The sequence below is a fragment of the Apodemus sylvaticus genome, chromosome 1 (assembly GCF_947179515.1).
Source record: "Apodemus sylvaticus chromosome 1, mApoSyl1.1, whole genome shotgun sequence".
Taxonomy (NCBI): Eukaryota; Metazoa; Chordata; class Mammalia; order Rodentia; family Muridae; genus Apodemus; species Apodemus sylvaticus.
In genome coordinates, this window is record NC_067472.1 from 103,616,019 (window position 1) to 103,631,925 (window position 15,907).

The 15,907-nt window shown below is 39.1% G+C and overlaps 1 protein-coding gene across 6 annotated transcripts in view; it reads left to right on the forward strand.

Annotated features, from left to right (window-relative positions):
* The window catches only part of Nup98 (nucleoporin 98 and 96 precursor), a 91,488-nt gene that overhangs the window by 3,540 nt on the left and 72,041 nt on the right, over nt 1-15,907 (forward strand). For all 6 annotated transcript variants that reach the window (XM_052156130.1, XM_052156126.1, XM_052156125.1 and 3 more), the window contains 4 exons: nt 11,101-11,204; nt 11,808-11,909; nt 12,022-12,198; nt 14,840-14,979. In XM_052156130.1, the coding sequence (XP_052012090.1) occupies nt 11,129-11,204; nt 11,808-11,909; nt 12,022-12,198; nt 14,840-14,979 (495 nt within the window). In that variant the 5' untranslated portion in view covers nt 11,101-11,128. The remainder of the gene's footprint in view (nt 1-11,100; nt 11,205-11,807; nt 11,910-12,021; nt 12,199-14,839; nt 14,980-15,907) is intronic.

Genomic DNA, 15,907 nt, shown 5'->3' on the forward strand with positions numbered 1-15,907 from the left:
GGAGCTGTTGTACACAATATTGATATTCAAAATTACTTGCAGTATTGAAGAGTTAATACTTCAGTTTAATGGGGAATGATTTCTTTAGTTTTGAACTTATTTTTTGAGCCAGTGTCTCAGTCTCACTCTGTACCAGGTTGACCTGGACTCCCTGAAACCGCATCATTCTGCCAAGTACAGGCATGTGTATGTGCCACCAGGCCTAGCCACATTTCTTGGATTGTTTTGCTTTTCAAAGCTGGGTTTCTCAGTAGCTCTGTCTGCCCAGGCTGGCCTTGAGTTCAGAGATGTGCCTTTCTCTGCCTCCCAAGTGCTGGGATTAAAGGTGTGTCCTAGCTATAGTTTTAAAAATAGAGTTCTATGGAGCTGGGTGATGTAGCTTAGTTGTTGGTTGATTGCCTAGCATTCATCAAGCCCAAAGGTTCAATCTCCTATATCCTATAGATCAGGCATAGTGATTGGCATATGCCTGTAATCCCAAGACTTAAGCCAGTGTCTCCCCCTCACCCCCTGCCCCCAGACAGGGTTTCTCTGTGTAGCCCTGGCTGTCCTTGAACTCATTCTCTAGACCAGGCTGCCCTTGAACTCAGATATCCTCCTGCCTCTGCCTCCCAAGTGCTGGGATTAAAGGTGTGCACCACCACTGCCGGGCAAGCCAGTGGTTTTCAACCTGTGGGTCTCAACCGCTCAACCTCTGTCTCCAAAAATATTTACAGTGTGATTTATAACAGTTAATGAAGTAGCAACAAAGATAATTTTATGGTTGGGGGGGGTCACTACAACATAAGGAACATAAAGGGTTGTTGCAGCATTGGGAAGTTTGAGAACCATTGATTTTAGCAGTAGAAGCAGGAGGATCTACATAGTTCTAGCTTCTCCAAGTGTAATTAGTCTTTAAGGTTAATAGTAAGTTTAAGGTAAAGGTGAAGATTAGTAGGGTAGATTGAAAGATGTGAAACTGGAGGTGGGCAGATAGTGATAGTATAAGATAGTACCTCTCAAACTCCGTGGTTTCTAAACTCCTTAAGTCTTTTAAAAATATAAAGTGTTCCAGAACCAGTGAGATGGCTCAGTGCGTAAAGTGCTTGCCATAGTAAGCCCAGAAGCCTGAATCAGTCCCTGAAACCCATATAAGCATGGAAAGACGAGAACAACTCCAGAGGAGTTGTCCTTTGACCTGTACTCAATGGAATATAGAATAATAATAGTATAATAATAATAATAGTAATAATAATAATAATAATCAGTTTTAAAATTATGGGTTCCAGGCAGCTTTTATGTATACTGTTGATACTGTGTTAAAAAATTAGGCAGGCAGTGGTGGCTTTCGCCTTTAATCTCAGCATTCAGGAAGCAGAGGCAGGCAGATGTCTATGAGTTTGAGGCCAGCCTGCTCTACAGAGGGAGTTCCAGGACAGTCAAGGCTACACAGAGAGACCCTAGGGGAAAGGGTGGGGGCTGGGGGGCTAAAGAGAGCTCATCAGTTAAAAGCATTTACTGCTCTTGTAGAGGACCTGAGTACAGTTCCTAGCGTCCATGTCAGGCATCTCACAACTGCCTGTATACAACTCTAGCTAAAAGGGACCCAATTGTCACTTTCTGGCCACTGTGGGCACTGCATACATACATAATAATAAATTTAAAATAAAGTACAAGTGGCTCTTTAAAATTAATAATAAGTGGGGGAGCATGATGGCTTATACCTTTAAATTCAGCACCTTAGAGGCAGGGCAAACATATCTGTAATTTCAAGGCTACAAAGTAAGACCCTGTCTGAAAAATAAGACACAAATACAATAAATTAAAAATCAGTGAGAAACCTGGCTTAATAAAAGATTATTGGATACACTAGTCCGTCTTTATATTCCAGCAGTTGACAAAGTATCTTAAAGTTTGTGAAAAATACCCAGCCTTATGTAGATAACTAGCTAAAAAAAGAAGGGAGTATTTCAGTAGACTTTTCAGATGTTTGTATTCTCCATTGACACTATACTCAAACCTTGTTAAAGGTTTGTAATAATACAGATTCAGAAGCCATTTCATTACATTTATGTCCTATGTTGCACAGAAATTCATCTGTTCATCTTGCATACTGTATCTTACACATGATTTAATAACATCAGCATTGATGATTTGCAAATTATTGGTTCACTAAATTATGTATGTTGACAAATCAAATTTTACAGTTGTTACTATATTGATCCATTTTTCCATTAAATCAGTGATGTGATGGCACAGGCCTTCCATGACAGTCCTGAGGATTTAACGGTGTACAGATAGGTTCCAGGGTCAGCCAGGGATCAGTGAGACCCTGTTTGAAAACAATAATAAACTTGGAGTCAAGTGGCTGGCCTAGTACACATGAAGCCCTAGATTTTCCCCAGTACTTAATACAACAGGCCTGGTAACATGACCTTTAATCCTAGCACTTGGGAGGTGAAGGTAGGAAGATCAAAGTTGTTTGGCTTACTTTCTTGTTGCTATAACAAATACCAAAAGTGACTTGGGGAGGCAAGAGTTAGTTCATCTCATACTGAGGGAATTTTAAGGCAGGAACTGAAACAGAAACCTTGGAAACCTAGCGATTACTGGCTAGACCACTGACTTATTCTCAGCTCTCTTTCTTTCTCTCTCTCTTTCTTTCTTTTTTTATTTATTTATTATAGTATCTGCACTAGGCATAGAAGTGGTACATAGACATGCATACAGACATACATGTTAAATATTTTGTAAAAATGAAAGGATGCAGGAGAGATGGCTCTGTGATTAAGATCCAGAGGCCTAGAGTTTGAATCCCAGTAAGATTTATTTATTTATTATATGTAAGTACACTGAAGAGGGCATCAGATCTCATTACGGATGATTGTGAGCAACCATATGGTTGCTGGGATTTGAACTCAGGATCTTCAGAAGAGCAGTCAGTGCTCTTAACTGCTGAGCCATCTCTCCAGCCCCAGCTCTCTTTCTTAATATAGCCCACACTCACCTTCATATGGATGCTGCTGTTTATAGTAAGCTGAGCTCTTCTGTATCAATTAAGACATTTTCCTACAGACATGGACGCAGGCTAATCAGTCTGGATAGTTCCTCATTCCAGGTGATTCTAGGTTGGGACAAGTTGACATAAGATCATCTTTGACAACATATCCAGTTTGAAACCCAACCTAGGATTCATGAAACCCTTCTGTTTAAAGTGGGGGAGGGCAGATGGAAAGATCCATTTGGTAGTTAAGAGCACAGGCTGCTCTTCCAGAAGAGTTGACTTCAGTTCCCAGCATCCACATAGTGACTTGCAACCATCTGTGACTCTAGTTTCAGGGAATGAATTGACTTCTTCTGGCCCCCCATCTGCACTAGGCATAGAAGTGGTACATAGACATGCATACAGACATACATGTTAAATATTTTGTAAAAATGAAAGGATGCAGGAGAGATGGCTCTGTGATTAATATCCAGAGGCCTAGAGTTTGAATCCCAGTAAGTAAGTACATGGTGGCTAAAACAACCACCTATAACTACATATCTGGAAATCTGATACTCTTTCTGTGGGCACCAAGCACACATGTATACAGAGTATATGCAGGCAGAGCACTCATACACATAAAAATAAATATAAAATTTAAAGGGAGGGTGGTAGCTGACAAGCTCCTAGACAAGTTTCTAAAATTCTTTTTGCTTCGAATTTGTTTGTTTTGTTTTGTTTTCTTTCAAGGGAGTGTTTCTGTGGTTCTGGCTGTCTTGTAACTAGTAACTCAATCTGTAAACTAGACCCCAAACTCAACTAGGCCTCAAACTCAAAGAGGTCTGCCTCCTGCCCAGTGCTGGGGTCAAAGGTGTGTGCCTCCACGCCTGGCTTTGCTTTGAGTGTTAAGCGTGGTTTATCTTTCCTTTGGTTTTTTTTGTGTGTGTGTGTTGTTTTTTGTTTTTTTTGGATTTGGGTTTTTGTTTTTGTTTTTCTTTTTTGAGACAGGGTTTCTCTGTATAGCCCTGGCTGTCACTCACTCTGTGGAACTCACTCTGTAGACCAGGCTGGCCGAGAACTCAGAAATCCGCCTGCCTCTGCCTCCCAGAGAGCTGGGATAACAGGCGTGTACCACCACTGCCCGGCTTTCTTTTGTTGAGATAGTGGTATTTCATGACAAAAAAGAGCTCTTTAAAGTAATCACAGAAGTGGTTTTTCCTTGTCTCACTCAACCCATGGTTTAGTATATTTAAGTGCTTTTGAGTACTTCTTATTAAATTTCAAAAAATAACCACACAGTAGTAAAAAGATGTTGAGAATACTATAATAAATACTTTTTATTGTTCTTTAAGAATCGTGTAGATGACAGTGAAATTTTTCTTTTAAGTTTTATTTATTTTATGTATGCGTACACTGTCATTCTCTTCAGACCTACCAGAAGAGGGCATCAGTTCCCATTACAGATGGTTGTGAACTACATGTGGTTTCTGGGAATTGAACTCAAGGCCTCTGGAAGAGCAGTCAGTGCTCTTAACTACTGAGCCATCTCTCCTGTCTTGAAAATTTTTTATACCGGTTGGCAGTGGAGAATTCAATGACTTTTCATAGTTTGGGGCCATTGCCTTGATTGCTGCTTAGGTTCTAGTTTTTTGTTTTTGTTGTATTGGAGATTGAACCTAGGAGTCAGAGTGTGCTTAGCAAGTGCTTTATCACTCACTGGTGCATACTGGTCTGTGTGTGTGTGTGTGTGTGTGTGTGTCTGTCTGTGTCTGTCTGTCTGTCTGTCCCCTGTTAAAGACAAGCGTTTCTCTATGTAGAAGAAACTCTTAGCCTCTCTAGAAGTTGAGCTAGCAATTGTAGTTTTATTATGAAAGTAGTTTGGGCTCTGAATCAACTGAAAAATAAATCTTGTACTTATAGATACAATTTACGGTCACAATTTGAAGGCATTGATCTTGGACAGTGATTTTTTTTATACTGATTAAAAAGCTGCTTTGGGCCGGGCAGTGGTGGCGCACGCCCATAATCCCAGCACTCTGGGAGGCAGAGACAGGCGGATTTCTGAGTTCGAGGCCAGCCTGGTCTACAGAGTGAGTTCCAGGACAGCCAGGGATATAGAGAGAAACCCTGTCTCGAAAAACCAAATCAAAAAAAAACTGCTTTGGAGGGTTGAACAAGTGGAGGGGTCTACTATACCATCTGCTCTTTATTTCATAAAGCAGCTTCTTTTTATCTGTTTTTTCTTTTTCTTTTTAAAATTTATTTATTACTTTCTCTTTTTCTAAAGCTAAAGATTCTTAAAATTGCCAGGCAGTGCTGGAACATGCCTTTAATCCCAGCATTCAGGAGGCAGAGGCAGATGATCTCTGAGTTCAAATTGAGTCTGAATTTGGGCTGCCTATTCAGGAAGGAAGCAGTTTATCCTCCTGTAATATGTCTAGCAGCAGTATTCATTACTTGCTCATCCGTCCTTTGATACAGTGGTTGCTATGTTTGCACATCTGACACTCTTGCCAGAGGTCAGTAGATTCCTTTTCTGTGTGTGTATGGCACATAGAAGTCAAAGGTTTTTCTTTTTTTTAAAATATTTATTTATTGTTATATGTAAGTACACTATAGCTGTCTTTAGACACTCCAGAAGAGGGGGTCTCTTTAGGGATGGTTGTGAGCCACCATGTGGTTGCTGGGATTTGAACTCAGGACCTTAGGGAGAGCAGTCAGTGTTCTTAACCGCTGAGCCATCTCTCCAGCCACTCTTTTTTTTTTTTTTTAAAGATTTATTTATTTTATGTATATAAGTACACTGTAGCTGTACAGATGGCTGTGAGCCATCATGTGGTTTCTGGGATTTGAACTCAGGACCCTCTGAAGAGCAGTTTGTGGTCTTACCCTCTGAGCCATCAGACCAGCCCCCAGAGGTTTTTCTCTGAATCTCAGGATTTCTCACTGAAACTGGATTACCAATTCAGTTAGACTTTATGCTCTTTGTGAGTACTTGAGTTCTGTTCCCAGCAGTCATGTCAGGTGGCTTACAGCTACCTGTAATTCTAGCTCCAAACCAGTCCTACACCCTCTTTTGTCTCTTGAGGGGGACCCACACACATGTTGCATAAATGCATAGGTATGATAAATAAAACAATAAATCTTTGCTGGGTTGTGGTTGGTGGTAGTAGTGTAGAAACAGGTGGACCTTATTATTTATTTACATTTTTCTTTTTCTTTCTTTTCTTTCTTTCTTTTTTTTTTTTTTTTTTACGTTTTTCTTTTTGTTTTTGAGATAAGGTTTCTCTATGTTACCCTGACTGTCCTGGAACTCTCTGTAGACCAGGCTGGCCTTAAACTCAAGAGCTCCACCTGTCTGCCCCCCTGGTGCTTGGGTTAAAGGTGTGAAGCAGCAACAGCTGACTCTGGAGCTTCTGGTGGGTGTGCTTGAATTCCCAGATCTTTAAAAGCAGAGGTAGAATAAGGAGTTCGGGCTAGCATCAGAAATGTTATAGTTAAGACTAGGTACTCTCTTCTTTCTGGAATTCTGTCTAGCCTCCTTCCTATCTCTCTTATCCCATCCAAGACAAAAAAATACACAGTGCTTACCAGGTGCCTGATCACAGTATTTTGCAGGAAGAGTGCTGTGAGTTCCAGGTCAGCCTGAGTTAGAGTGAGATCTTGTTGAGATCTTGTCTCAAAAACATACTCATTTCTCTTACTCTATTCAGTCACTATGGATAGTGATTCCTCCCTTTTCTACTATTATCATGGGGATTACATGAGAAACAAAAGAGTACTTTGTAAAGTTGAAAGTAACTACTAGTCTATTCATTTACAAAGTACATAACTGTGGAGGAACTCAACTTTATCCCATTTACAATCAACCTGCTAAGGCAAGGGGCAGTTATCTTTTTTTGCTGTTTTGAGATGGTACAGATATCGAAGGCCTACCCTCAAACTTTCTGTGTACCTCAGATTGACTTCGCACTGCTGATCTTCTTGCCTCTTCTTTTCAAGTATAGGATTCCAAGTGACTGACTCTACAACATGTTATTTTGTTTTTTTGAGACAGGCTCACTTATAGCCCAGGCTGGCCTTAAACTTACTATGTAGCCAAGAATAAAGCTGGTCCTCCATCTCCCAGGCAGTGAGACTACAGGTATATGTAGTTCCTAAATCTTAGGAATAACAATATGTATGTTCATAAAATCTTAATTTTATCTAAGCCATAGGAATATCTTATTACTGTGTTTGCTCTTTGCTGACTTTGTTTCAAAGGAATTCAGTGGAGTAGAAAGGAATTAACATTTGTAGAACTTTTTAGAATTAGAAAGCAAGATGGGAGTGGCTTGGAAGCCGCACATTCGGATTGACAGTGCTTAGATAGAGGTTTGGTGCTTTGTTGTTGTTGTTGTTACTGTTTTACTTTTTGAGGTAGAAAACTAATTTTGTCGTTGTATCCAGAGTTAATAACATAGCTTACAAAATTTAGATATATGATAAAGTAAGACATCACCATCCAAAGTTCAAACTTTGTGACATTGGGGAAATATATTTTTGTCTGGTAGTTGGATTACTGATGTGTGTTGACTCTTTATTGGTATTAAATAGAGTAAGTAATAAAGATTATTAGAGCGCAAAGTGTAGAGGAAAATTAAGACTGAAATTAAAGATCACTTTTTAAATGTTTTATGCAAAAGGAATGTAAATAAATTCATAAATATAAAAATGAATTTTTGTAGACAATTTTATCTAAGTCATGGGAATATCTTATGAATTGTTCTATCATAAGAGATTACATTTTATCCTGTTTCTACTTCATCATATCCTACCTGAGTGTACCACCATCACTCACTCCTGTTTCTTGTTATTTGGTGTGCTACAATATATATACCTGTAGTCTTCACTGCCTGGGAGATGGAGGAAGAAAGATCATTCTTGGCTACATAGTGAGTTTGAGGCCCAGCCTGAGCTATAAGTGAGCCTGTCTCAAAAAAAAAAAAAAAACAAAATAACATGTAGAGTCAGCCACCTGGAATCCTATACTTGGAAGGTAGAGGCAGGAAGATCAGCAATCTGAGGTACATAGAAAGTTTGAGAGTAGCCTTTGATATCTGTACCATTTCAAAACAGCAAAAAAAAAAAAAAAAAAAAAAAAAAAAAAAAGATAATTGCCCCTTGCCTTAGCAGATTGATTGTAAATGGGATGAAGTTGAGTTCCTTTGGTAGCAGACTCTGAAGTGGGCAGTACTTAGAGATTGGTGTAGGTAACTTTCTTGGTATCATCACCTGTGAGAGAAGTGAGAAAGTAGGAAATATTTGAATATGCATGGTGATGGGATAGAACCTTGGGCCACACAGACAGTAGGCAAGCATTAAAACTGACCATTGCCTGTGTGACACTGTCTTTATTTTTATGTATTGCTTTTGTCTTCTTAGTAATAGAAGAGAATTGAATCTAATACTCTGAAAAAGCACTCTACCACTTAGCTATATTTCTAGTATGGTGATGATGTGTTAACCAACATTGGTTGATGAAAGCATCAACCAATCCCACAAAAATTTAAAAAGCTGAAATTACCTTCCTGCTCTTTAGAGTTAGACTAAGCTGGAGTCAAGAGTCCTAGCATTGGCCAGGGGTTTAGGCTATCAAAGGAAGAAAGTATGACCTTGGATGAAGCAGTCTTCAGTAGAGGCAGTTCTGAAGGCTGTCTTATAGTACAGCAACTGGTACAAGAAATATTTTCCAGTCTTAAATGAAAGTCTGCATAGTTTAGTGTTTCCCAGTATCCAGGATGGGAAATAAGGATAGATATGTGTAAAGAATTATGTTGTGCTATAGATGTCTAGAAGAATGCCATTACTAAATCAAGTTAGTATAGTCTTATAAAAGACACCATAGTGACTGAAGCTGGGTTTTTTAAGAGTGAATTGGGTTGTTTGGCAGCAGCAATAAAGAATAAAAAGTAGACTGTTTTCATTGAGTCAATGGTTTTACATGGCAGAGTGAGGAAAATGAATGTTTTGAAGATCAGGGTTATGTGTATTCACTAGTTTTTGTTTTGTGTTAGGGCCTCAGCCTAGGGCCTTGAGCCTGAATTCCTGTTCATCTTTCCTTTGCCCTTCTAGTGCTGAGATTATAGGGGAGCTCCAGTTCACCCAGTTTGCCAGACTTCAATTTCTGTAGTAAGACAGATTGTGAGGTTATCTGTGATCTTGATTTGCTTCAGTGTAATTTTGTTTCTGTTGTGATTTGTTTTGAGATAAGATCTGTGTAGCTGAAGATGACTTTTGATCTCCTAAAAACCTACAGACATGTGCTGCCATTCCTCATTTACACTGTTCTGGGGATCAAACCCAGGGTTTTGTGCATGCTAGGCAAGCACTCTTGTCAACCAAGCTACATCCCTAGCCCCTGCTGGGATGATTTAAAAGGCAAGACCTTGCTCAGCAAGATAGATGAGAATAAGAGAAGTTCATTCTTCTCAGAACTGAGAAGGTTGAGTGGGCATGCTGATTGTTACTTTTAATCCAGCACTGGGGAGGCAGATGCAGGCCTGAGACACATAGTGAGACCCTGTCTCCAAAAAGGGGTCGGGGGAGTAGGAAAGATAGGTTGCTTTTGAATGAGAAACTTTCTTCATAGATTAAAAGTATTTGCTGCCCTCATTCTTGTTCTTGGGTTTGAGGCAGTTGAATTTCTTTAATATACTATATATGTTTTTGCTTATTGCCTATTACCTATCTTTATTTGGTTGAAAGTGTCTTTGGAAATTTAGAAAGTAGATTAAACTTGAGTTCTACTTACCTCTGTGACCTTGTAAAATGTAGTAAAATTTGGTCTTTGCTAATCGGCAAAACAGGTGATACAAGTGGTGATAGAGCCAATAACAATGTCCTTTCGTTGTTGTTGATATGATGAATATAAATGCTTCTGTAGATGGAGAAGTATCTCCAGGATATTTTATTACTACTTAAAGTCCTTTCATGAAATGTGTATATAATGAGTGATAGGTTTCTGTATTAGGATAAGATTATTAATAGTAAAATGTTGATGTTTAGGAGCTTTAGAATTTAAGGTGTGTAGAGTATAGTGTACCCAAAGCACAAATTATAACTAATTTGTACATACCCCTGTAATGGTATGTTTCACAGGGGAAAAATTATTACTAAACACCTTTGAAAGAGTGCCATGCCCCCATTTAGCCATTAGAGTTACATAAACAAGATTGCTGTGTTTGGAGATGAATAAGAAGGTACCAGGCTGCTGGGCATGGTTCTGCACCCTCTCAATCCCAGTACTGCAGAGGCAGAGGCAGAGGCAGGCAGGTAGGTGTCTGAGTTAGAGGTCAGTCTTTCAGGACAGTCAGGACTATATAGAGAAAACCTGTTTCCAAAAGAAAAGGAGAGAGGAGGGGGGATGGGGAGGGAGGAAGAGGAAAAACCAGGTCCCAGTTTTTCTTTTCCCACTTTGCCCTAGCCTAGACTAATAAATAGTCTTGGAAAAGACTATCCTACCCAAAATAGGAAGGAGGGTCAGGGCACCAACAATTTCTCTTACAGACATCTTGGGGATTGCCAGGACTAACCCCAGCAGATGTGGGACTTCTGAGCCAGACAGTTATCACACTTAAATCCTATTTAAATTCTCACCCATTTATGTCCCCTATCTTTCATATACTATGGCATTTGGAGGGATGCACATACAAAAATTAAATTGCCTCACAATTTTTTTTTTTTTTTCTTGAGACAGAGTTTCTTGTGTAGCCCTGGCTGTCCAGGAACTCTGTAGACCAGGCTGGCCTCGAACTCAGAAATCTACCTGCCTCTGCCTCCCAGAGTGCTGGGATTACAGGCATGTACCACCACTGCCTAGCAGCCCTACAATTCAATGCACATACACAAAAATATTTTGAGGGGATGGCTGTTGGTAGATCAGATATTAATATCACACTACAGTACTAGTCATTTTAGGAAGCATGCAGATTAATGAACATTTTATAGTGTTTAATTCATCACTCAGGGTTTGATGAATATTGAGTAGGGGATCATGTTATCATTTCTGTGGGCCTAGCTAATATTTGTAGAATGATAGATTTCTTGAAACAAATTACTTTCTGTGATGTCTCAAAAGAAAACCTTCTCTTTTATAGCTTTCTGAAGCAAACACTTGCTTCGAAGATGTTTAACAAATCATTTGGAACCCCCTTTGGGGGTGGCACAGGGGGCTTTGGCACAACGTCAACATTTGGACAAAGTAAGTTATGAAAAAGAATGAAATAGGGGAAAATGTCTTAATTTTACTGACTTTTGTTGATTCCGTTGTTTTGTTTTGAGAACTGATATCACTATAGCTGGCCCAACTCTATGGAGCTCAAGCTGGCCTTTGATTTCCAGTCCTCCTGTCTCAGTTTCTCTAGTGCTAGAATTACAGGCATGAGCCACTGCCATGGTTAGTTTTAACTGTTAACTTGACATAATTGAGAATTGGATCTAAGAATATCTGTGAAGGATCATTGTGGCCATCCTGATTGATGGGGCAGGATCCACCCACTGTGGACTTGGGGGTCCTTCCACTCCACCTTTTCTGGACCTAGGGATCAAACCAGGGCCTGTGCTAAGTAATACTCTATTACTGGGCTGCACCCTCTGGTAGTACAAAGTCACATCTTTTGATTTAAAGTTTTCATTCCTGAGGGTGAGTAAAATGCCTTGGTTTTATTTCTATTCTGTAAGAATTTAGATGGAAATTTGAGAAAGGTTTCAAATTGCATTAGTGGTCCTACTTAATGCAGAATGTTAAGAAATGTTCACAAAAAAACTTTGTAGTAGTTATTGACCCTGAATTTTACTGTTTCAGATACTGGCTTTGGTACTACTAGTGGAGGAGCATTTGGAACATCTGCATTTGGTTCTAGCAACAATACTGGAGGCTTATTTGGAAATTCACAGACCAAACCAGGTAAGGGATTTTGTTTGGAATATATCTGGTTTATGTGTAGCTAGTATAGACCTTTACTGAGTGACTACAGTTTGTCTACATAAACTTGCTTTCTTTCCCTCCATCTCTTCAGGAGGATTATTTGGTACCAGTTCATTTAGCCAGCCAGCAACTTCCACAAGCACTGGTTTTGGGTTTGGCACATCAACAGGAACATCAAATAGTTTGTTTGGAACTGCAAGCACAGGGACCAGTCTTTTCTCATCCCAGAACAATGCATTTGCACAAAATAAACCAACTGGCTTTGGGAGTAAGTAGGATACTATTCTTTGGGCTTGTACTTCTCTAATAGTTTAATATTTGATTTGTTTGTTGAATGCATTCCCTCTTCTTTGCTGTGTTCACTTATCTCCTTTCCCACCAAGTGTTCAAAACCAGGAAATAGAAGAACCTGAAAGTCTATTGAGTTTAGTAGGCTAGAAAAGAGGGCAGTAAATAGTGGAGTTCCAGGATATCCAGGGCTATACAGAGAGACACTGTCTCAAAAAAAAAAAAAGAAAAAAATACACACAAAAAGACAAAGAGAGATGACTGATCTTGATCGGGCTCCTGGCCTGTGTCTCACAACTACAACAAAGAGATTAGGACAACAGGAATGAGAAATACTGTTTAATTACTCCTGTTTTTTGCTCATAGCAGATGTTAACTTTGTAAATCGATATGTGGCCAGTGGCTGTTTCTCTATATAGCACTTTAAGTAGCCACTAACTGCTCTATGAGGTAGTGCTGTTTATGTGACAAGAGCACAGTAATATACAAGTGGCTAAGCAACCAACAATTTTTTTAAAGACAAAACTGTAGGGGTTTTGAAAACAAACCTTTTTTAGTGTGTCTGAATGAGACAAAGTCTCATGTAGACCAGGGTAACCTTGAATTCCTGTGCCTACTTCCCTAATTGTTGTTATAACAGGCTTATGTCACCGTTTCTGGTAGGATATTGAAATATTTAAACATGCCACATAGCATGCAATCTTTTTTTGTTTGATTGGGGGTTTTTTGTTTTATTTGTTTATTTCTCTGTGTACCCGTGGCTGTCCTGGAATTCATTATGTAGACCAGGCTGAAAATTCAATCTTAAGGCTCTTATTCAAGAGATAGTTCTTTTTAAACTATATATTTAGGATCAGAGTTTCTTAGAAGTGATAATTTGCTAATGAGAAATCAAAATGCTCATTATGGTTATAACTTAACATTAAGTACTGGCAGGCAAAATTTTTTCTTGCTTATTGACATTTCTGGTACAATATGTATAACTTTTCAGATTTTAAAGAAACATAGTGTTGGGGCTAGAGAAAGAGCACTGGTTACTCTTCCAGAGGACCCAGGTTCAATTCCCAGTCTCCACGTGGTAGCTTACAACTGTTTGTAACCCTAGTTCCAGGGGATCCAATAACCTCGGACAAACATACATGCAGAAAAAAATCCCAGTGCATATAATAATCTTTTTTTTGTTGTTGTTGTTTTTGTTTTGTTTTTTTGTTTTTTTGTTTGGGTTTTTTTTGGTTTTTTGGATTTGGTTTTTTTGAGACAGGGTTTCAGGGTTTCTCTGTATAGCCCTGGCTGTCCTGGAACTCACTTTGTAGACTAGACTGGTCTCGAACTCAGAAATCCGCCTGTCTCTGCCTCCTAGAGTGCTGGGATTACAGGCGTGTGCCACCACCGCCTGGCAAAATAAATCATTTTAAAAAAATAAGAATTCCTTTTTGTTTGTCTAACTGCTCCTCCTCTGCTCTGCTCCTGCCTCCTGCCTCCTGCCTCCTGCCTCCTGCCTCCTGCCTCCTGCCTCCTGCCTCCTGCTTCTTGCTCTGCTTTTTTCTTTTTGTTCCAGGCTTCAAACCCAGCATCTGCCTGCCACTGCCTCCTGATTGCTGGGATTTGTGTATGCCACTACATCTGTCAGTCATTACTGCTTGCTTTTATATGATATCGTCTCATCTCCCCCCCCCCTTTTTTTGAGACAGAGTGGTTCTGAATGACCTTGAACCTCTGACCCTCCTGTCCCTGATTCTTGAGGACTGGGTTGTAGGTACAAATTACCATATTTAGCTATAACTTTGTTGAGATAGGGTCTTATGTAGCACTGGCTGTTCTGGAACTCATTGCGTAGAACAGGCTGACCTCAAACTCACAAAGATACAGCTGTCCCTGCCTTTCTACTGGCATTATATGTATGGGCCACAATGCCTGACTAGGCTCTACTATTTCTATATTAGTTTCTTCTTAGATTTTTTTTTTTTGAGACAAGTGTCTTTGTAGCCTCTGCAAGCCTGGAACTCACTATGTAGTTAGCCCAGGCTAGTATTGACCTGAGTGCAACCCTTCCTACTTAGCCTCCCAAGTATTTGGATCACAATCCTGTTTCTTAGTTTCTGTAAAATAGCCAACAATACCCTCAGATGTTAAGTTTTTTCAGGAGTTGGTCATATTTTATGTTAACCTATGTATGTTTCATTGCTCCAATAGGACCACTTTACATATACAATATTTTGATAATATATGGGCATATGAAATATTATATCTAAATAAAAGTATATTATGCTGTTGTGATCTCTGTTGTGATATGTTTTCAGAAAGATAGTTTCATTCTTAGTAAGAAAAGGAGAAATTGAGATAAAATACACAGTGAAGTAAAATAAAATGTTTCTTTTTAGTTTTGTCTGTAATATCTAAAAACTACCTACACATTTAGCTAACCAATGGATTTGGATTTCTAACCTTTGGAAGCTGTAGCCTGGAAGCACGTGTCATATGAAATACAGTTTAAATCTGTTTACTGTGGAGAAATGAGTATTTGACAGTGTGAAAGTACTGCTGCTGTTATTCTACCAAGCCTTGCTTTCAAGGTGTGCTAACACTAAGTTGTTTGCTATTCTCATTTTTCTAATTTACAGATTTTGGAACCAGTACTAGCAGTGGAGGACTCTTTGGAACTACAAACACCACCTCTAACCCCTTTGGCAGTACATCTGGCTCCCTCTTTGGGCCAAGTAGTTTTACAGCAGCACCTACAGGAACTACTATCAAATTTAATGTGTGTATTTTCTTCCAGTATATTTTTCCCCATTTGTGTATTTCTTTGTAGAATGAATGATCAGATTGCTCCTATCTCCAGTAATACACATCACATTTTTGCTTTTAAAAATAAGTTTTTTTATTTTTATTTTGTGTATGAATAGTTGTTACATGTGTGAATATGTACCATGTGCATTCCAGTACTCGAGAGACCAAAAGAGAGTGTCATGATCTCTTGGTTGTAAACCAACATCTGGTGCTATTATAATAGGCCTCAAGACCTTAATATAACTGATACAGTAGAGGTACTATTCTGACCTTAGAACCTAGCATGTAGGTACTAACACTTGCCAAAACAGGAAACTAATCCATCAAAGACCTCCTCCATAGTTCCAGGAGCCAGGAAAATCCTTTAAATGTATTCACCTTGCTTTTTGACTAATCTAGTTTTTACTTCTTGGTAACTCTCCTTACTAATTGAGTGTGTGTCAACCAGGATGCTGTTTTTATGCAAAAAAAAAAAAAAAAAAAAAAAAAGACCAATGAGGCTTGGAGCTGCATGATTTGGGCAAATTCCCCAGGTAGTCACTAGTAGGCAGTACAGACTATTCTCTATGTATTCTCTGATGAAATTACCTTGCAACACTAGGGACCTGGGTTCTCTGCAAGAGCAGCTAGTACTCTTAACTGCTGAACCATCTCTCCAATCCCTAGTTTGGCTCTTTGGAAAAATGTATTAAAAACAGTTTTAGGTTTGGTATGGCAGATGACTTTAAAATCCCAGCACATGGGAGGCATAGTCAGATGTATAGCTTTGTGAATTTAAGGTCAGCATGGATAACAAATTCTAGGCCTGTCAGAGTTGTGTAGTAAGACCTTGTCTCAAAAATTAAGGTTTTTGTTGTTGTTCTTTTTCTTTTATGTGTATGGGTGTTTTACTTGCATGT